Here is a 22,284-nt window from a genome sequence, read left to right on the forward strand (position 1 = left end):
TTTTTGAAGCCATTATTAATCCTGCTCACACTTTACCATATACCTACTCATCCGTGAGGGTCCCTTGCTTTCCCTTATAACACCTCCACCTACACCCTCCTTCCCCACACCAATCTTCACTGGCCAGCTCCTAATAAAGACATTCCTGTCTACAGCGTCACAAATAATGCAACATTAAACAAACATATACATGGTCATTCAGTGAACAAAGAAACACTTTGAATACACATCCCTTTAAACTTCTGTTGTTTTGTGGTCATGTTTAAAGCCCTCTCTGACTGTTGGTCTGGGGGCGTTAAATCGTGCAATAGTAAATATACCATAGGGAGCGTGCTTTTGACAATCTGAGGTCAGGGTGTATTTGCGCCGGTCTGGGCCTCTTGAAAGCAGGTTGAGTCTAGTCAGACTCAATGCTTTGATTGGTTGCAGTAACCTTGAACTTGACTCTGCTCTATTTCTTTAAATATGATTGATTTGTTTGTTCCAGTGCTGTCTGTGTTTTATTGGAGTTCTGTCAGATCTTGATTATTTCCATATCGACAGGAAGTAGAACAGCCCAAAGGGAAATTACTGGAGATTGCGTGTGTCAATTTATGTTTTTATAGCATTCTAATCTGATAGATGTGCCAATTTATGTTTTTATAGCATTCTAATCTGATAGATAAAATACACAGTTCAGCTTCTATGGCATATGTGTTTTAGTTTTTTTAATGCTAAACATTATTTTTATTCCAGCCAAGCCTTTCACGTTTAAAGTGAAGCAGATGCGACTACACAAAGAGGATTTTGAAATCTTGAAGGTGATCGGTCGAGGAGCCTTTGGTGAGGTAAGAAACTTTGTTTTTATGTCTTGGGATCCTCTTTCTCTGCTGATGTTCTCTGCTGCTCTTAATTTCTTATGTACCTAACTTTTCAAAGTCAACATCAATGCCTGACTTTCATGCAATGAGTTTCTGCGATGCAGTTTCTTTCACCAAACTTAATCTTAACATCTTATAATGTTTCTACTGAATAGCTTAAGGGCCCTTCCTTCCTTTGTAGTAAAATGAATAACATGGACGGAGTATTTTAGATTCCCGCCGAATGGAAGTGCTTCACAGTGAAGTTACATACACCATTGAGGATCTGCTTGTTTTGATTTTATGGAGCACAGAAGGATGCGATTCTGAGTCCACCCTAACCTGCTGAATCAGTTTTGACCATCAAAATTCAGAGAATTTTAATTATAAAATGGTCATCTGAAATGGTTTTCAGGTGCATCATCCACTCCAGCTACAGCTGAGCTCTGGTTTCAGTATGAGCTGCTGCGTAAGCTAATGTGGTCCACAGTTTCCTCCCTAACTTTGTTTGCCAGATAACGCCTTCAGGCCGAGTTTAAAAATATTTCTTAGTCTGTTCCAGTAGATGTCAGTGGCAGCCAAATAAGTTCTGTGTGTACCAACCAGATTCCTCTAGGTAGATTTGGTTAAGGACACAATCTACATCAAGTAGCAAGTAAGAGGATTATTACCATGGATGTCCCATGGCAAAAAGTCAACCAGGTGTTTATGTTGAGTGATTTTAAGGATAAGTAAAGTGTCTTTCTATGGGTCGCTTGTGAAACTCGTCACAAGGGGAGTTGATGGTCGTGCAGGAGCTGCAAGTACTAGATCTGGTGAGGTCAGGTTGGAGCTAAAATGAGGTTTCAACATCTTGGCTGTCCTTGAATCACTGGAGTGAGAGACAAGACATAGAGGACCCATCAACCACTTAAACATCTGATGGACAGATCTCGATTGCCTTGGAACGAGCAGGTGCTATCATATTTCATATTATAATTTAGCCTGTAGGGAGTATCTGTATGAACCATCTTAGAAATGAGAAGTGTTATGCTATGTTTTTGGTCCAGATGCCCAGGAATGCGAAAGGTCCACTGTAATCGACTGAACCCAGCCACTCAACATCCAGCAACATCTCAGGCAGTACCTGTAGCTAAGTCCGCGGGGATGACAGTAAATGCCCCTAAGTCAGATGGAACCGGTGCAAATTGTACAGATCCAGATGAGACACAATCCATCCCCTTACAACTTCACTAGGGGGCATGGCAGGTTCTCTGCCTCATACACGAAGGAGCCTGTGAATCTCTGCTACACGTGCTGACATTGACAGAAGTCGTCTTGTCTATGGTTACTGGGACTGGTATGAATCCAAGCATCCTTGGAGTGTTGTGATATGTGTCCAATTACGATAAATGGGGAAGCTCCAATCTTTCCCTCACTGGAGTGGCATTCGCCTCCTTCGGAGGAAGAACAACATGCATGCAGGCCTCGGGCGGTCATCGTAACTTTTCAACATTCACTCTGGCCAAAGTTCAGGCTTGAGCTTCCCCCGTCAATCAATCTCCAGTCTTGGTCCTTGAGGGTTGAATCAACATGATATCTCTATCTCATGAGAGGTTAATCACTGCCTATGTAAATGATTATCATTTAAATTCATTGCATTTATTTTATCTAGATATTGTAAAATCCTTTCATGAATTCAGCTTTGGGCAATCATCCATTAAAGTGTTCTTTCGTGGACGGGTCTATAAAGCCAGAAGAATAGGAACCAGCTGAAGGAGTCAGGCAAAAGGAAGCCATTGCCTCAATGGACTGAAAACCCTTAACTGACAGAATGGAAGTCTGTAGTCTGCCTGCATTGCACCTCCTGTGCCTGATGGTGCTGTGGCACCTGATCGGTTCAGAGATGGATCAGAAACTTCCTCTTGGATGGTATATTGATGCCCTTGCCCTGTTCCTGCTCTTTACATTCTGAAGACTCCACCCCTGTCTGGCACCTCATAGAAAACCCCATATTCATAAACTGAGAAACGATAACCACTACGTGCTTGAGCACCCCCAGTTTCTTCTCAGCTTCCATTTACCAAGGTTGAGCATGCATGTTTACTTCTCTTTGAGCTATTTGGCTACTGGGATGTGTAGTGATTGATCTCATGCCATAGATGGTCTTGGCCAATAGGATGGTGCCAATGTGCTTTCTTAGTAACTCTGACGGGAGATGTGGATTTACACTGGGAGCTTTCTCGGACCAAAAGAGTTTATAAGACGTACAAGAGGTGTAGGCGAATATCAACTCCTCTGTTTCTTCTTGAGAAAGTGTTTCTTCACGCAAATGAAACTAATGCTTATTCTGAATGATGTCTTGCACATAAATTCATATTATGTTGAAATTTTTTATTAACCAAGTTCATAAACATAACAAAGCTACGTATTAATTACTTGTTACTTTCGTTCATGCAGCTGTCCACTACAGCTTGACATGACCATAAATGTAGCTGATGGAATATGGATCTTAACAATTTCACATAATCTTTTGTAAATCCTGGAGATCGGCATTTAGGGTGCTGGAATAAAACACACCCACTAATAGTAACCCAAGGTGTTGTCGGAAAGTTTACCATTACGACTTTTGATGCTGGAATATTCATGTATAATTGGCACTGACCTTGTACATGGGACTCTTACACTTACTTTGAGTATTTCCCCCTTAACAGATCTTTGAATTCAGCCTCAAAAGGCAGTGTGTTCATTTTAATATTCACTAGTGAATTAAAATATAAATATGTAGTCTCTTGTGTCCACAACTTAGTGACTTCAAGTATGTTGAATTCATCTCTTGATAACTTGTCTATTCCTTGCTAGACCATGTCTGCCAAAATTCTATTTATGACCATAAGCGATTATTAAGCATTCCCTAAATTGCATGCCAAGTACAGATTCATGTCTGAGAAAAATTAGCCCCCTTAACACGATTGCCTTAGTAAACAAAATGTTATTCTGATCTGACTTGGTGATACAGAATTAGGTAAACCAAACATAATTCTGAATAATTTACCTTGAGATTAATCATACCATTTAGAAAACGTCCATACAAAGGTCTCATTGCCGTATGAAGTAGTCGGCCTAAATTTAGATCTATTAACCTGTTGTATTGGTTGGAAAGTCAGGCTTGGCAACTCTTCAAATGACTGATCCATAGCAAATAGCAGGGAATCCAGCTTTGGACTAACATAGACGAGAGGGGTTCATGTCTACCTAAATACTGATAGGTGGCTACTCAATCTATTGTTTGGCCCAATATCTGCCATTTGGTGATTTTCCTTTTTTCCTGACCAAGCACAGTCACATTAGACTTCTTAACATTAACTCCCAGTTTCTTGTCTATGCAATATTACAGCAGACAGGTCTGGGAGTGCAGTCGGCTAAAGTACAAATGTTTTTAGTGTGTAAAATTACGCGTTGTCATAGCAGCTCATAACATTAAGGGAACTACTTGGAGTGTGGATGAACTCCTTGTGAAAGAGTAGATTGTGGTAGTCAAAGTAACTTTAGCAAATTGTCTATTTTCCCCATACTGCATGCTTAGTGGGCAGAAGAAACAAGAATGACACAACAGGCCAATACATGAAGAGAGTAAACACAAGGAAATGATGGGCGGAGCGCTGAAACGTTTCAGACACTCACCCCCAGTTACAGGTCTGGGTTGAATCTGTAACCGTTTGTCCCTACTAATTCTTCAAAAGCAATGCTCACTCTTAGTGCCCTGAAGAAGTGCCAAGACAACAGGGACGAAACACGTAGGCTGTTCCTAATCTACACTTGTCTTTTTGTACACATTCAGTGAAAATAAAGAAGATGAAAAACAATCAGCTTGTTTGAGTATTATAAAATCTGAATATATTTTCCTGATGCCATTTACTGATTTAAAAGCAACTTGCTGTCAGTGTGCTTGCATACAAGCAATATACATTTTTGGATGTATCTTTGAGTAACTCTGGACTCTTGGTGGAATGTAAAATATATATATAGTGCTCCTATAAATTGTGGAACTGTTCTTTAGCTCACTTCACCACCCCAGTTCAGAGCCAGCCATTTGCAAATCAGTGTTGACCCTGTTCCTCATGGGAACAGTCCAGCCAAACTGTCAAGCCAGGTCTTTCCTGGTCCGGAAACAAGCATCCTGGGACTGGTTTCGGAGTAACACCTGTCATCAGCCAGGATAGCTTGAATCCAGTGGCAAAGTGTGCAAGGGACCCATGTCTGGGTATACCCAGTGCACTTAGGGCGAGAAAGCAAAAGAGACACAGATGATGGACAGAATGCAGAGCAAATCAAACATTTGCCGCCTGGCTGATGAGGAGTATTACCCAGAAACCGGTCAAGGATGCTTGTTTCCGGTCGAGGGAAGACCTGGCTTGGGGGTACGGGCTGGACCGTTCCGATGGGGAACAGGGTCAAGACTGATTTGGCTTATGGCTGGGCCAGAACTGGGGTGGTGAAGTGAGCTAAAGAACGATGATGGATTCAACCCAGATCTGTGACTAGGGGTGAGCGTCTGAAAAGTTTCAGCGCTCCGTCCATCATCTCCTTTTGTTTGCAATGCATAAAGAGGGCTGACAGTAAATGATATATGTAATTTTGGTAAACTCTAATAAATAACAAAAAAATGCTTCTTACCCAGTTCCAGCCCCACAACCCCTCCTTTAATAAGGCAGGTGCAGGCTTCAGCATGGAGGTGCTTACATAGAATAATTACTAGGCGGGAGCTGCGGTGTTTGTCCGTCTTTCTTCCTTCCTCCACTGTGTGTCTTGGTCAAACATGTGTCCGTGAAATCTTTTTGGGACTGAGGTCCCTGCCAGGAGCAAGGGCTGCTCGACCAGATGCTGAGCCTCCGCCCAGGGAGGAGCAGTCGTAGTTTGTTGACATGCCAAGCTGCAGACTGTTTGTGGGAAATGTGGGAAGCTATTAAAAGGCCAGTAAAAACACAGGTCCGACCTAAAAGTGTACCTCAGCACATGCCATGCATTTTTCTGCTTGAAACGCTCCAGAAAAGTAAAGCTATATAGGGTGTTCCAAGGGCGCTCGGCTGCAGGAACCCGCTCAACTGCGCATTACAGAGAGTGAATTTTTACATTTTTTTCCTTCACTTTTTGTAAGTATGCTAGCTTGGGTAAAGTGAAATGAGAAAAGCCTGCTAGTTGTGTTATCTCGATCAACTAGAAGTTCAGGAAACACTGGCTGGACAGTCAGTCATTCCTAATACTCTAGTGCTACCGAGGGGCCAAAACGACTTTATGTTCAAATGACATTCATAACAGATGATGATGGTATTCATGCATGATGATGTCATTTCCGGTTCTTCAGCACTGCATCTTATTGGCGGGACCCTGGCATGCTTCTTCAGGCGAGCCACCACAACGGGATAGCTCCAAGGTCCTGCTTGGGTTTCATGATTTTCCACGCAGCACCCTAGACCGAATAGGTTTGCCAGTAGGAAGAGATGGAAATACCAGACGTCCTTTGTTAAGTTCATATTTATTTATAGAGCACACTGCTGCAAAGTTTCTTGGTTACATTGCTGGAAACTCAACAAACAAAAGTTACTTGTTACAAAAGGTAGGTTGTCTGTGAATACTTGACGTGCATGGTTACGCACGTGGGGCTACCAGGAACATATTCCAGGCTTTTGCGACTCTACCTTGCAGGTAGCTCTTCTGACTTTGAGAAAGTCTGACAGATTGCATTCCATGATATTATATATATTTGTAGCAACGTTGGGGAGGTTTGACCGATGCTCATCTGGGTGATGATCACGGTTGTAGAGAGTACTCATGCTGCTCAAGGTGCTAGCAGAGCACCTGAATAATAGGCCCGGGCAAACTCCAAAGCCGCGTCGCCGTCACACTTTGAACCAGCTGCAGACCGTAGTTTGATTGGTGCTTCCCGGTAGACAGAGATGCCATAGTCTAATCTGGAGTTTTATTTGTAGGAAACAGATAAACACTTTGGCAATCCATGTTTCACATGTTAGGTTGATGAAGTAGCAGTTAGTGGTACTATTACCACTTATTAGGTGTCCGCATTGCAACTGCACAGGATGCTTTTGGTGACAAAAAGCTCAGTCGAAAAAGAGAAAAAGTAAAAAAAAAAATAAAAAAAAAAGTGCCATCCATCACCATATGAGCGATATGAAATCTGTCAGATCGGCTGAAAAGCCAGTTCCGCTAGCGGAGTGTGCAGATTGTGACAAGCAGATGACCAGCTGTATTTAGTCTGCATCCATGAAGAAGGCAATCCCTCCCTGATACAGCAGTTTAGCAAGGTGTGCATGGAAATGTTGAATAAAATCTGGCATTGTAAGGCCAGTGTGAGCTGAGAGGTGGAAGGTACTGGGCTGTCATCTTTCTGTTAAAGGTGACCTAAGCTACAGACATATGGGACCTCTGACCCAACTCCAGCCAGCTGGAGAACAGGATGACATTATCAATGGTGTCCACTGCAGCTGAGGGATCTAACATTACCAGTTCCCTGACACCACCACCATCCTCTGGTCTCCCCAGGTTACCAAGCACTGATAGTGCTGCAATTTCACTGCTCTGCCTTAAATCCTGGCCAGAGTGCATCCGGCAGGCCGTTTCCTTCTTCGATGCTTTGGATCTGAGCAAAGGGAAGCTTCTGAAACAGTTTCCCCAATAACACAGGAGGGAAATTGGATGAAAAAGGTTAAGATTGTCAAGTTCAGGCGATTGTTTATTTTAAGAGTGGTTTTAGCATGGATACTTTTCCTTCTTAATGGACGAGGCTGTGTAGAAACTTTTCATCTATCTTACTTCCATAGGAGAGAAAAGCAGAACACGACTAGCCCTGGTTAAAGCTCATGCGTGGACCGATGGTTCTATCAATGCTTGCAAAGGGGTTCAGACTCCCTGTCCCTCCGAATGCTTACTCTTCTTCTATGCTAGTTTCTCTCAAGCTCTGAAGATCCTGAAACATGTGGTATTGGGCAGGTAGTTCATATAGCTGATTCTTCACGCAGAGATTAACTGAAGGGTTAACTCCTGTTTTGTTGCAGTAGACAAGCGTCAGGGGTCTCTGCTCCATCTTAGACATTGGTCTCTTCATATATTACATGCCGAGGGAGTCTTTCAAGATGGATATATTGGCTTATACCCTGTCTGATGGAAACACATAGCAGCACCGTTGTGTACCTGAAGAAGGGTACTTCCAGGACCCCATCGGCGAGGTATGAACATGGTGGGCAGATTGCTAAGAAAGAGGCTTACTTTTCATTCAACGTCTTGAGCCCATAACAACATTATAATGATGGTATAAACTTTCTTGTGTAACTATTTTATATTTACTCCCACCTGGGCAATTGGCTGGAGCGTGTTTAATAACTTCAGGATGTTCCAGAAACCATCTGCCAGGAACATATTTGTTTTTTGTTCTCAGAATATTAGTGGCCAGATGTGGTCTGTTTTTAGCCTTGGGTTTATTATTCAGAGACACTGTGTTGAAGATAGTGGTGGGGTGGCTACTCTCAGTGAAGAATGTTGTAGCTCTGCAGGATTCTTCCTGGCTTTTTAGGTGTCAAAACCCTACGAGGCGGATTCCTGAGGCACCTTTGGAAAAAATAGCCTATCTTGTCCCTGCTTTTGCTCTACCCTGCTCCACACACATCATACTAATGTGCTCTTGTTTGAGGCTAGAATCAGGTAAGGGATCCCCATTTCTTTTTGGCTTCGGTCGCCCATGCAGTGATGGTGAACTGGAGAGCCGGGCCTTCATGAAGACCTTCTGCTTCAGGCCCCTTTTAATAATGTGGCCTTTTATATTGTAATACTTTAAAAAAAAATCAGATATGTATGTCATAAGGACCAGGTTTGACATATCCTTGAACTGAACGCTCATTCTCTGCCTTTGAAGATATTTCTTTCTTTGAGTGTGCTGATCTGCATCAACTGCACCGCTGCAGGAGTTTAATTTTGGGGATGGAGGTGCAGGAGGAGTACCTATTTGTTGCACCCTAAACACAGGCATTGCAGCTCCGGACATGAGCGCTAAAGACTAACATTTTTTGTGGTACCCAGCTGGCAGGAGTTCAGAACACACACAGACCTGCCTGACCAGCTGCTGTTTGACCCTGATGAGTGGAATTTTAAGGTGAGCTTTCTGAAGTTTTGCTCATGGGACTTCCAAGGAAAGGTCGGGTTGTCTGTAGCATTAGCACAAAACGCAGCCATTTCACATACTGGAATGTCAAGTAACCAGATGCCTTCACAGAGAGCCATTCCTGCTGCGCCGTGAGAAGCGATTATTTGATTTCAGCAGGTTGGTTGATCTTGTTGGCACACAAGTAGCACAGGAAAACATCTAACATTCGCCTGCTGGGATGTTGCCATACTGTTCCTGATTTCTAATCCTGGTCTATAGAGAATCTTTTGAGGGCTGAAGTGTCCATCTCTGGCAACACCCAGCCCATATCGCTAAAATGAGCTAAAAGATTGCCCAGGCGGAAGAGGCTGGGAGACAGCAATACTTCTGGTACTAGTTGTTCATTTTACATGATGAAGCCCACCGTGATGCGATCCTTCAATGTACCACTTACAAGTAAAAAGTACTGCACCAGAATCTGAGGTAGTGTATTGTGCCCGGCATGTGACCGCTACTAGGAGAATTCTTTTACAGAAAATCAGGAGAGAATTTTTGGACTCTGGGGCCGAAGTTAACATGCTATACTACCCATTGCAATTAAGAGTGACTTTGTGGGGCAAATTGTCTATGTTAAGAGAAGTCAAGGCCAAGACCCCTGTTGCTTACTTATCCATTAAATCCGCAGGCGCTCCTATAGCCTGACTGTGATTGATGGTGTCTTGGTCTCTCTCCTTGCATTATCTACCACAACAATTAGTAGCTTGTTACCTATGTTACCAGTTGGTTGCTCCTAGGGTTACATGCTCGGAACACACATGTAGCAGCATGTCAAATGGGGCTTGAGTGTATTAGTCCAACAAAGCATATACATCCTATTTCAAAGGTTCTGTTTTCTATATTCAATGTTAAGGCTATATGGTTTAAGAAAACTGCACTATTCTGAGGTTCTGTTGCCGTATTGGGTGAGCCTGAATTCATTTAGTATTTCATTTTAAGCATTGTTTGGAACTTTCTTTTGCTCTCCAAAGTAGCAATAAGGATTCTTGTTTAAAACGGGGTCCTTCTGCAGACTTCCATACTATATGTTTTGGTTCCTGATTTTGATGGTGAAGGATGTGGTATGAGGATGTGCTTCCAGCAGGTTCCAACAATTCGATTTGCGGCCAGCCAATGCATGCTTTACCCCTGGAGGCTCTTTTCCTGGAGCTTTTTCAGGGCTGTGAACAGTGGTTGGATGAGAATAACATGCAGTAGTGAGCACTGCACACGTATCACTGCATTCAGTGAGAACCCAAGAAATAAGGTGGCATAGTGCAGCTGTGGTTTCTTTATGTAAAATACGTAGAATCATTTTAGGCAGCTGTAGGCAGATCAGAATTAAAGCGGTTAGTAAGTATAGCGTATTGCCAACGTACTGTGGTGGCAAGAAAACCTTTACCCTACTATGTCGTACATTTTAGGTTCAGTCAGAAATTACTGTAATGGATCATAGTTCCAGCTCATTATAACACTCTACCTCTCAGACAGACAGACAGTCTCTCTCTCTCTCTCTCTCGCTCTCTTCCCATCTCTCTCTCGCTCTCTCCCCATCTCTCTCTCTCTCTCTCTCTCTCTCTCTCTCTCGCTCTCTCTCTCTCTCTCTCTCTCTCTCTCTCTCTCTCTCCCCATCTCTCTCTCTCTCTCTCTCTCTCTCTCTCTCTCTCTCTCCCCATCTCTCCCCATCTCTCTCCCCATCTCCCTCCCCATCTCTCTCTCTCTCTCCCCCCATCTCTACCCCCCTCCCGGCTCCAATATAAATCCTTTTTATAAATATTTTTATTGTGTTTTTTAATGAAACATGAAAACAACTCAACAGGTACATCTCGGGCAGCAACCATCTGTTGCAAGTGATGAGGTGTACAAATGATAGGGGATTCAAAATTAACAGAATCACGATTCCCCAGCACGGCCCCGGTAGTTCTCCCCCCTGTACTAGATATCTCACAGGTCCCTCAACTAAGTGAGGATATAGGAGAGCGAAACCCCCACCCCTGCCCTGCTTCGGATGTTGTCCAGTGCATCCCCCTCGTCCTCCTCCATCTCTAAATTATAATAGCTTAGCCATGGATGCCAGATTTTCCAGAACTTTCGCGGGCATCTCGTTGCTTTATATACAGTCTTTTCGGCTCCCATATACATATCCATACCACTCCGCCACTCCTTTAGTGTGGGAAACTCAGGTCTCCCCCAGTGCTTAGCTATATCACGTTTAGCCACTATGAGACCAAGGTTACTAAGTAGAAGTTGGTATCTAGAAATTTCAACATCTGTGTGGATACCTAACAGAACGTATTTGGGGTCCATCAGGATTTGCACGTGCAATATATTGTTCAGTTCTTGCACTTCCATGTTCAATAACTATTTATTTGTTGACAGTCCCATAACGTATGAGTGAAGGAGCCTCTGGCTGTACTACATCGCAAACACTCCGGCGTCTCTGCCCTGCCATTGCATGTAGTTTCACCCGGTCATAGTATACCCTGTGTAGGATTTTGAACTGGACTAGTCGCAATCTGAGCTTAATCGCCACCTCTCTGGGGTGCATCAGGGCCATCTCCCAGTCTATATCTTCTAGTGTACCTACAAGGTCTTCCCACTTGCCCCGGGGTGTCATTAGTCTGTCAGGCATATTGTGTAGTATAGTTTTGTAGGTCCAGGAGACCGCTTTCTTCTGCATCTCTTCCTGTAGTAGCCAACCCTCTAACGAGGCATATTCTGGGAGATTCACAATATCCGGTTTCTGTGCCCGCCAAGAGTGTCGAAATTGTACATATTTATAGTGCTGCGTAGTCACCAAACTATATTCTGTTTGTAATTCATCAATGTACCCTGTCGTCAATATGATGTGGGAGCACACCGCTCACCTCTCAGGCAAGGTTCGCCACTTGCATTCTGGGAAATGCAGTTTCTTCCGATGTTTTCGAGTGTTTCGCCAAGGTTGGCGCAGATAGTGCTGATCTCTAGACACGTGTTTCTGGTTTATTAACCGTCATCAGTAGAGAATACAGCCAATATTTGGGGTTTGCTGAGTAGGCTGCCAATCATTACATTATGTCCAGTACCTCTCACTGGTGCACAGGTGCTTCATCCACGAGCTATGACTCACAGGAGTACTTTAAATAGACAATATGATGTGGGAGAACACCGCTGACCTCTCAGGCAAGGTTCGCCCCTGGCATTCTGGAAAATGCAGTTTCTTCCAATGTTTTTGAGTGTTTCCCCAAGGTTGGCGCAGATAGTGCTGATTTCTAGACACGTGTTTCTGGTTTATTAACCGTCATCAGTAGAGAATACAGCCAATATTTGGAGTTTGCTGAGTAGGCTGCCAATCATTACATCAGGTCTAGTACCTCTCACTGGCGCGCAGGTGCTTCATCCACGAGCTCGTCAGCTCAATGATTCACAGGAGTACTTTAAATAGACAATATGATGTGGGAGCACACCGCTGACCTCTCAGGCAAGGTTAGCCCCAGGCATTCTGGGAAATGCAGTTTCTTCCGATGTTTTCAAGTGTTTCGTCAAGGTTGGCGCAGATAGTGCTAATCTCTAGACACGTGTTTCTGGCTTATTAACCGTCATCGGTAGAGAATACAGCCAATATTTGGGGTTTGCTGAGTAGGCTGCCAATCATTACATCAGGTCCAGTACCTCTCATTGGCGCGCAGGTGCTTCATCCACGAGCTCGTCAGCTCAATGACTCACGGGAGTACTTTAAATAGACAATATGATGTGGGAGCACACCGCTGACCTCTCAGACAAGGTTCGCCTCTGGCATTCTGGGAAATGCAGTTTCTTCCGATCTCGAGGATAAAGCACCTGCGCGCCAGTCAGAGGTACCGGACCTTGGCAGCCTTCTCAGCAAACCCCAAAATACAAGACTGTATTCTCTACTGATGACGGTTAATAAACCAGAAACACGTGTCTAGAGATCAGCACTATCTGCGCCAACCTTGGTGAAACACTTGAAAATATCGGAGCGATCTGCAAGAAACTGCATTACCCAGAATGCCAGGGGTGAACCTTGCCTGAGAGGTCAGCGGTGTGCTCCCACATCCTGTTGTCAATGCACCCTGTCGTGTTACGTCTCCCAAGTTACTGATGCCTATAGCATCCCAACCTTTAAACCCCTGCAATTTTGTAAGCTCAGGTAGCGGTCTACCCTCCCATAAGGGTGGGGATTTTGTTAGCCTTTTTTCCCATTGCATCACTCGTTCGGCCTTCCTCCATGCCTTGATCACTCTCTGCGTTTCGGGCAATAGGTGTCTCGTCCCTTGGCCCCCATAAATGTAGTGGAGATGTGAGTGTTTGTGAAATAGGAGCCTCTCTAGCGCGTATGTGGGGTGATTTTGTGGCATGTGTCCCCATTCGTTAATAACCACCAGGTGTGCCGCCCTATAGTAGGCCCTGAGATCTGGTAGAGCAATCCCCCCGTTGTATTGGCTACGTTGCAATGTGTGCAGCGCCACTCGAGGGTGGACTCCATCCCACAACCAAGTGCGCAATTCGGAATTTATTGTATTGAATATTGCCTTCGGTAGTTTATAGTACGTATGTTGGAGAATATAGAGCAGCTTGGGTAGGGTGATCATTTTAAACATAGCCACCCTACTAGCAGTGTCAGGGGGAGGCGTCACCATTGAGACACATCACTCCGGAAGTCTGCTAGGACTCGTTGAATGTTTTGGGCTAGGCAGCATGGTACATCTCTGGAAATATAGAGTCCCAGATATTTGAAGCCTCCCTCAACCACCGGGAGACAAGCTGGTATAAACTGCATGTCAACGTAGCCCCCTATTGGACTGATTTTCCCCAGTTAATCTTACATTCCGCCTTCCCACCATATTCTTCGGTTTGTTCAAAATAATTGGGAGCGTCGTATGCGGTTTAGTTATATACAACAGAATGTCATCTGCATAGAGTGAGATACGTTCATCTGGCAGCATACCCTCGGGGTTCCGGATCCCTGTTAGGTCTGGGTGCGTTCTGATCTGACATGCTAGGGGTTCTGGAACAAGCGAAAAAAGCAGGGGGGACAGCGGGCAACCCAGTCTAGTCCCCCACCGAATGGGAATCTCAGCCGATTTAACACAGTTTACTTGTACTCTAGCTCTGGGATTCGTATATAGGACATCGACCCACGCCCGGAAGTTTCACCCGAAGCCCAATTTTAAGAGGACCCGTCTCATGAAGGGCCAGTGTACAGTATCAAATTATTTTTCGCCGTCGAGTGATAATAGCAAATGAGGCACCTCACTTCCTTTAGTCACGTCTAGCCAGTTTGCCAATCTATGGAGGTTGAAGCGCGTAGCTCATTTGGGCATTATACCCGACTGGTCCTTGTGCACCAGGGATGCTATAACCGTTAAAATGCATGTGGCCAGTATAGAGGCCAATATCTTGGTTTCGACATTGAGAAGCGAAATTGGGCGGTAAGAACCGCAGCAATCCGGGGGCTTACCCGGTTTTGGTATGACCACAACTGTGGCTTGACATAGGTCTGGGGGGAGCGTACCTTCGTCTTTTGCCGCTAGATACAGGTTTAGAAGGGGTGGGGCCAAGATACTACTGTTTCATTTGAAGAATTCCCCTGGTAGTCCGTTCGGCCCGCGGTTTTCCCCGACTTCTGCTTGGCAATGGCTGCATTAACTTCTTCCAGAGTAATGTCCTCGTCTAGTGCTTCTGCGTCTATAATTTGTAAGGTGGGCATGTCTATCTTGGCGAGATAATCTTCTATGCTGCTCTCGTCTGTCATCAAGCGGGCCGAGTACAGGTTTGCATAATAGTTCGTGAACGCTGCTGCAATCGTGGGTGCCGTTGTGTGTCGTGTCCTCCCCTCTTCAATTTGATCCACCCAGTTTGTTTCCCGATCTTTCCGGCTCAACCATGCTAGTAGCCTCCCCGCTCTGTCCCCGGTCTCGTATAATCTGTGGTGGGTGGTTAGAATTTGTGTGCGGGTTTCTCCCTGTGCTAGGGCCCGGAATTCCCTCCGTGTGACCTCCAGTTGTCTTAGCTTCTCTGCCTCGTTATCCGGGGATATGTCTTTTTCTAATTCTAACATTTTACTCTCCAAGTCTCGTCTTTGCAACGATTCCTCTCTATGCTTAAGGGCAAGTACATCTTGCATTCTCCCCCTGAGCACTGCCTTGTAGGCCTCCCAGAGGGTGGCCGCCGAGGACACGGACCCTTCATTATCTTGGAAAAATAGTTTGGTCTCGACGTCAACGGACTCTGCTACCGTTTTATCGCTTAGCTCCTAGGCGTTCAAAAACCAGTCCGATTTGGGCCTATGTTCCCTACCCCCAACCTGCAACTGTAATGGGGAGTGATCGGAGATGCCTCTTGCTAGATAGTCTGTATCTATGATGACTTGGACTCCCCCCGCCGGGGCAAAAAGGTAGTTGAGCCGGGAAAAGGACTTATGAGCCCCCGAGAAAAACGGTCAAATTGATGGTGGCGGCGCCAGAGATCAGTCAGGCCTAGGGAGTTTGCAAAGTCCGCCAGTGAGGTAGGTGTCCGAGTGCCCGCCCCTGGATGGGACCTATCGACAAGTGGATTCATCACGGCATTAAAGTCGCCCCCTATGATATGAGTTGAGGAGTCTGAGTAGTATCTTAGCCACGGCCTGTGGGGTTGCAGACGTGGTGGGGCATATACGCTAATCAGTGTGAATTCCCTCCGTCCCCACGTGCCTCGGACCACTGCATATGTGGCCCCAGGATCTACCCATGTCTTAGCTATGTGGAAGGGTCGGGTTTTTCCAATGAGGAGGGCTACACCTCAGGCTCCGGGGGAGAATCCCGCATGTGCAAGTGTAATGTATGCCCCTCTTCCTAGGAATGCACATCAGGTACCTCGGAGATGGATCTCTTGTAAGAGGACTATGTCTGGCTTGAGCCATTTAATGTATCTATTCAATAGGCCCCTCTTAACTTTACTACCCAGGCCGTTAACATTCCATGTCAGCACGGTATATTGTGTATCATAAATCACGTTTGTGATTTGTATGTTTCGCACGAGGATTGTACCCTACCCCGGCCGTCCCTATCCAGGTGCAACTGATTCTGCATAAGGAGACATCCTGCTGTAAATAACAATGAAAAACTCTTTAAATAAAAGAAAACCAAGCTCCCCTCCCTTCCCGCCCTAAACCCCCACCCCACATCCTTGTGTGTCCCATGTCTAACCCTCCAACCATCAACATGAAAACAGACATAAGTATCCACTGAGGAGTCTGTCGAGCCCTCCCTTTACCCCCCTAGTCTCTAAATAATGAATACCAAAACAAAGAATATGGTCCTAGTCCAGTAAGGTGGCACACTCAGCCTCTCCTGGAGGCAAAGAGGTCCGAGGGGGAGAGCCTTCGTACAGTTGGTGCATTGCCAGTTTGTGCTCCCTCTACGCCCTTGGCTCACATGTCTTCACCACTTTTATTTGGGTGCATTTGAGTTTCAATTAGCATTTCTGGGGCTGTCATCCCCTGCTCCCTCAGCCCTGTGAATAGCCTGAAGCAGGAGGTGGTCTCCATCAGTGTCTGCCAGGGATTCCTGATCGGATTGATCAGCATGTGTGCTGTCCCCTTGGGTCGGACTTATATTAGGGTCTTGGGACTCCTCTGCCTCCTCTTCCGAGTATCTCTCTCTATGCCGATACGGAGTCCCAGGCCTTGCAGTCCCCAAGCGCTTCAGAGTCCTCGCAGTAAGCCGCCGCCTCAATTTCTGTTTCTGCGGCCTGGGCTCCCATCTCGTCTGCGAGTCCCCCGGCCGTGTCGTCGTACTAGTAAGTCCCGGTCTAGACCTCGGGCGCTCCTCAATCCACGCCCAAGCGTCCACAGGTGTTTGGAAGAATTGGGTCATGTCTTGAAAGATGACCTTGAACTTGGCCGGGAAGAGAAGCATCTACTGAATGCCCAGAGCTAGGAGTTTAACTGTTACAGAATCAAAGGACCTCCGCATCTTTTGTACCTCTCTCTCTCGAGTAGTCGGGAAATATCATGACTCTGGTGTTGGCTAGCTTGAGCTCCCCCCTCTCCGTGCTTCCCTCAGGATGTGTCTCGATCTTGATAGTTCAGGAAGCACGCGATTTGTGGGCGTGGGGGGGTCAGGTGGGGGCCTCGCAGACGGCATCTTGTGCGCCCGTTCAATGAGGAAGCAAGTGGAAAATGCAGCTCCTGGGAGTGTCTCTCTCAGCCACGTCATCAGAAAGGCAATCGGATCATTATTCTCATGTCCTTCCAGTATCCCAATAAAACTGAGGTTGTTTCTCCAGACTCTGTTCTCCGCGTCATCTACCTTCCACAGCACCTCCTTCATGGTGGTCTGGAGCGCCTTGATGTCGCCTGTGGATTTGTGTTGCGTCTTCCACTTCCGAAAGCCGCGCCTCTGCTTGGGTGACGCGTTCTGCGATGTTGCGCACATCTTGCCGAAGAAGGGACACCTCTGTTCGTATTTTGGCCATTTTGCCTTCGATGGCCTCTCTCGAGGCATGTATCCCCTGGGGGATGGCTGCATTGTCAGGGTCACTCGCCTGCGCTCCCTCAGGTTCTGCGTGTGCTGGGAGAACCTTTGTGTACTTGTCCAGTTTCTCTTGCCTCTGCGCCTTGGGTTCTTTATCTTTGGCCATTGTGTGGTGTAGCAAGAGTGACTGGCCGATTGTGCGTCTCAGGGCTGGCATCGCCAACGGGAGAGCAATCGGCTCGTTGCGGGGAGTAAAGTATAAGAGACAATAGATAAGACTTGGACCGCCGTACCCCTACTCTGCGTAGCCTGAAGTGGAAGGCCTCCGGCAAACGTCCTTCTCCTCCGCTAGGCAACGGAAAAGTCTGTCCGGCAGTCAGGGCCATGCTCAAACCGGGCCTTCTGTCATGTATGGTGATCCCCTATCCGCTAGGAACAGCCAGCAGCGTTTATTGATGTCTTAGTCTTGGAAGGGTGCTCACTGTAGGTCTCCTTCCACTGTGACCGGCGGGGCCCCCGACCCTGTGTCCCTTCGCCCTGGTCGTGTCCTATCAGTGCTCCTGCTCAAAATGGCATCTGGCGTGGCGAGGCCACAGGATATTGTCCTAATTAAGGTGGAGGATAGCGGCCACCCTGGGCTCCACAGGCGCCCAGTTCGCGCTCCCCAATTGCGCAAATCCAGGGTGCTATTGCGTAGCGCTGTTGGAATATTATCCCTAGGATATGGATCTCCCCACTATCGATCTCCCAGCTGAACCCCGCAGAGGCAGGTCTATCTAACATGGGAGATGGGTCACTGCTGGGCCCTCACGTCTCATCCCCTGTGCCAGGCACCACTTCTTCTCCAACTCCCAGGCACCTGGCGTGGCGACGTACCTGTAGCAGCTGCTGATGCGGTCCGATCGTGCCGCCGAGAGTTAAAGGTGGCCGCTACCCTCCAGTGGGCCGTCTGTAAGAGCCGGTACTCCCCCGGGTCACAGCGGGGAGCCCTGCAATATCACAATCCGGCTGGGGAGAAGGGTCAGGAGAAGTCCCCACAATCAGTACATCCGGTGGGCGCCCCCACCGCTTGTCCAGGCGGGAGGTATCCACACCGGTGTCCGTGTCTGAACTCGGCCGGCAGCCTTGCTCCTCTGACTGGCGTGCCTACAGTCCAGAACCCGAGCCACCAACAGTTCTCCCAGGGGGCCGGATCGACGTGGCAACGCCCCTCCAAGCAGGCCCAGCAGCGGCCCCAGTCTCCCCAGGACCACGGGCCAGGCTCCTAGGTCCCAGCAGAGCAAGGGGTGTAACCTGGAGAGCCCCTCTCCCACCGCGCCGTCGGCGGTCTCCCGGTACCTCAGCAGAAGCGGGCACCTCGACGTCACTGGGGCCAGCGGGCGCCCCCGCGCCTATGCTCACCCTCCGTTGGGCACCGGAGTCAGAGAATCCTCGGTGGGCCGGCACTGCGGCGGTCTCAATGGGATGCATGGGCAGCCCCCCCACTGCTTCCACAGGAGCGCCTCCGATCCGACCTTCTCCTCTATCGGGTCTGGGCGGCCATCTTGGCGGCTGGGACCCATCTCCTCGACAAGCTCGGTTTCTGTCGAAAAGGACGCCACAACAATCACGGAGGCTGCCGCTCCCGTCGGGCTGGGGGTTAAGGCACCCTCGGTTTGCTAGGGAACGTCTCGTATGTGGCAAGAAGACAGGATAAAGTGCAGGATTATCGTCGGGCATTGGGAGCCCCGGCAAATGCGGCCAGTTCGCCATGCCGCTGACCACGCCCACCTCCAGTTTACATCCTTAACCCTGGTCAACCCTTGTTGCATGGTGCCTAAACTGCCAGGCAGACTAATTCCTACCTTGCAGCAGCAGTGCAGTGAGCTCTCGTGCAGCTCGCATCACTCCACTTGAGGCCTTTGGGGTCTGTCACATATACTTGGCTCATTCAGAGCGCAACATATTCTGACCTGTGAGGAGGGTCTTGCATGCTCATGACACTTATCCTTGCATTTCCACTGATAATAAAATTCTCATTCTCCATTCTCCACACCATGCCAATTCGGCCTACTTTGAATAGTAATATTATAACGTTTTCTAGCGCTTCGTACTGCACATCTTCCATGTCTACCCAATGTAGAGGTACTCAATTTGTTGAACTTGGAAGTTAAAACATTGATCACGGTTTTTCTAGTGTTGTGTTCAGTGTTTGTTGCGAAAACCGCATGCATTGTCGCGGCCTCACTGGTGAATAGAATTCCAGGCCTGCTGTTGAAAAATTATGATTCTAGTCAGTGACCAAAACAACTGTTAGTAGATGGCAGAAACTTGTGCTCTGAGAACAGTTGTAGTTTATGTAGTTCAGCGCAAGGGGCACTCAACACCAAAAATGCACCATGCTTATTCTTCTGGTCTAGGTCCTGTCTAAAGATACCTCCTACCCTTCCACCGAGTAACCCCTTAAGCAAACCTACCTGCGGAGACTGTATTTGTATCAAAAAGAGTCAGGAGGCCAAGCGATTGGCGAATGTGTGTTAAATATAAACACATAACCTAAGCTATAGAATAGGTAAAAACATTTTAATCACATCAATCGCGTGAAAAAGCCAGCGTAGTGACATCAACCCCTGTGCACAAACACTGACAGGTTTTGAAAATATTTTCAGAAATAATAATGTAAATGTTTGTGTCTCTTAAGAGTAATCGCCAGTTGCTTTCTTTTACAGGTTGCTGTGGTGAAACTGAAGAACGCAGAAAAGGTGTTTGCAATGAAAATCCTTAATAAATGGGAGATGCTGAAAAGAGCCGAGGTAAGCAAGTCTCACGGTTTAACACTGCTGTCCTCGTGACTTTTTGTGTGTTCCCTTTTCTATGAATATTTTATGCTACTTAAGGTTGCTCCGCTTGTGTTTGAATTGCTTGCGAGCAGTATTTCTAGTTTATTTTCTGTAGGCATTGTTTAAGGACACAGTTCTTGCACAACAGTGAAACATGCACCTATTGGATCTGCGGCCACAGCCCTTTTTTCCTGAAGTTTATGAATAACCTAAAAACTCATCTGTGTGTCTTTCCAGTCAGCTCTGAGCAGCACTTAGAGATGTTTGAACATTTATTGTGCTGTCACAATGCCCTCATCTCCACTATACATCACAGCAGGCATGGCGAGAAAGAGAACACCATTGTGTTTTTTCTTTTTTGTTTTTTAATAAACTACAGGGCCGGCAGGGATAATCTGAGATTTGTTTTAAGCTTTGCATAGACAACACTTTAAGTATTATTGTATCTAAACCAGCATGCTTTCAACACTGGGAACCAAGCTTACAGCAGACGTCACAGGAAGACTCAGCATCCCCATGGAATGTGCCTTTTATTGTGAACTATTGGTGTGACCATAAGCGTCAACACCAAAGAGAACTGCAAACCGGGTCATATTGTGTGGAAACGCACCATACAATGAAGACAACGGCTGTAAGCAGGGGGGCGGAGCACAGAGGTGTTCATTTGTGGTATTTATGATTATTGGCGTTTTAGGAAGTCTTTTACCGAAGTAGGCACTCCGTTACAAAGAAAGCCTGGCAGAGATGAATTCAACTAGAACACTGAAATTGTAAATAGAAAATTCTCATAACAAGTGTTTGCCTGATCACAGTGCGAGTTGTTAGTGGTGCTGTTGTGGGTTTTAGTTCTCATACGAGGATGCCTGAAGATGTCCATGTGCTCCCTTGGGCAATAGGTACTCCTAATGGTGATGTGTGACGGCCATTTTCAGTGTTATCCAAGAGAGAGCCCAAAGAGGGTTTCTAGAGTGAAGTGCCTCCCTAGGAAATGTGAGCTCTTGCGCCGTTATCATTCGTGGGTTGCAAGAATGATGGTCCTCGCCTCGTCTGGGGGAAGAATGTGATGGAGGGGGCAATCCGAAGAGTCACCTAGTGTCAGAAAGCCAGTAAAGTGGCTTTAGACTGCTTCATTGCTGTCTAAGGCAGCCTGTGTATCAGATGTGTGTGGAGTAGCGGAGTGAAACCCCACTTTAGCAGCTTGAGCGGGGGTGGGTGCCACTTAGCAGTTCTGATTAACATCAAACATTTAAATATTTGGTTTTTCAGCTCTTGTGCCATTGATTGGTGACTGCGGGTCTTTAACCAGACGCTCATAAATACCATTGCAAGAAGATAATATGATAGCACTGTGGGAACAAGAAAACATGGAAGGAAGGGAGAGATGGATGGATGTATAGTAGGCAGTGCTTTAAATGGGGAAAAATAAGTGCAGGTACTCATTAAAATAGAGGTGTGTCAAGTGGGCGGGGTTAGGGGCGGGGCTAAGGGCAAAATAACATCATACATAGAGACTTCTGTACCAGTTGCAGCACATATTAAAACACATGACAAATGCGTTTATGTAAAAAAACACAGATTAACTCATAACACAAAATGAAAGTCATGATGGCACTTTCTCCCGAATGATCGCTGCGCATCTGATTGACAGTGCAGGGTCTGTCTAGAGACCCTGCTCTGTTAATCACAGCGTGACACAAACCCGCTCAACCCCCTGCAGTTTGGGGACAATGAAATGGGCGCTGCTGGAATCTTCACCAGCAACTCTGTAAAAGTATACTTCAGCCAAGTTAATTACAAGCTCCTCGGAGGCAGAGAGGCCTCTGCCGTGGACTGGAGCAGAGAAACCGAGACTGCCATGCCGTGGATCAGGGTACCGGTACTCTCCCTGGCTACAGAGAAGTGCCGGTACTGACGGCAAAAAAATTCGGAAGTGCCGGTACTCAGTACCGGTGAGTACCGGCCCATTTAAAGCACTGATAGTAGGATAGGTAGATGGAGAG

The 22,284-nt window shown here is 46.6% G+C and overlaps 1 protein-coding gene across 3 annotated transcripts in view; it reads left to right on the forward strand.

The window, feature by feature from the left end:
• Window positions 1–22,284, forward strand: part of CDC42BPA (CDC42 binding protein kinase alpha) — a 797,672-nt gene that overhangs the window by 160,923 nt on the left and 614,465 nt on the right. For all 3 annotated transcript variants that reach the window (XM_085613029.1, XM_085613030.1, XM_085613031.1), the window contains exons 2-3: window positions 736–827; window positions 20,174–20,257. In XM_085613029.1, the coding sequence (XP_085469155.1) occupies window positions 736–827; window positions 20,174–20,257 (176 nt within the window). The remainder of the gene's footprint in view (window positions 1–735; window positions 828–20,173; window positions 20,258–22,284) is intronic.

This window comes from Triturus cristatus, chromosome 6, assembly GCF_964204655.1.
Source record: "Triturus cristatus chromosome 6, aTriCri1.1, whole genome shotgun sequence".
NCBI lineage: Eukaryota > Metazoa > Chordata > Amphibia > Caudata > Salamandridae > Triturus > Triturus cristatus.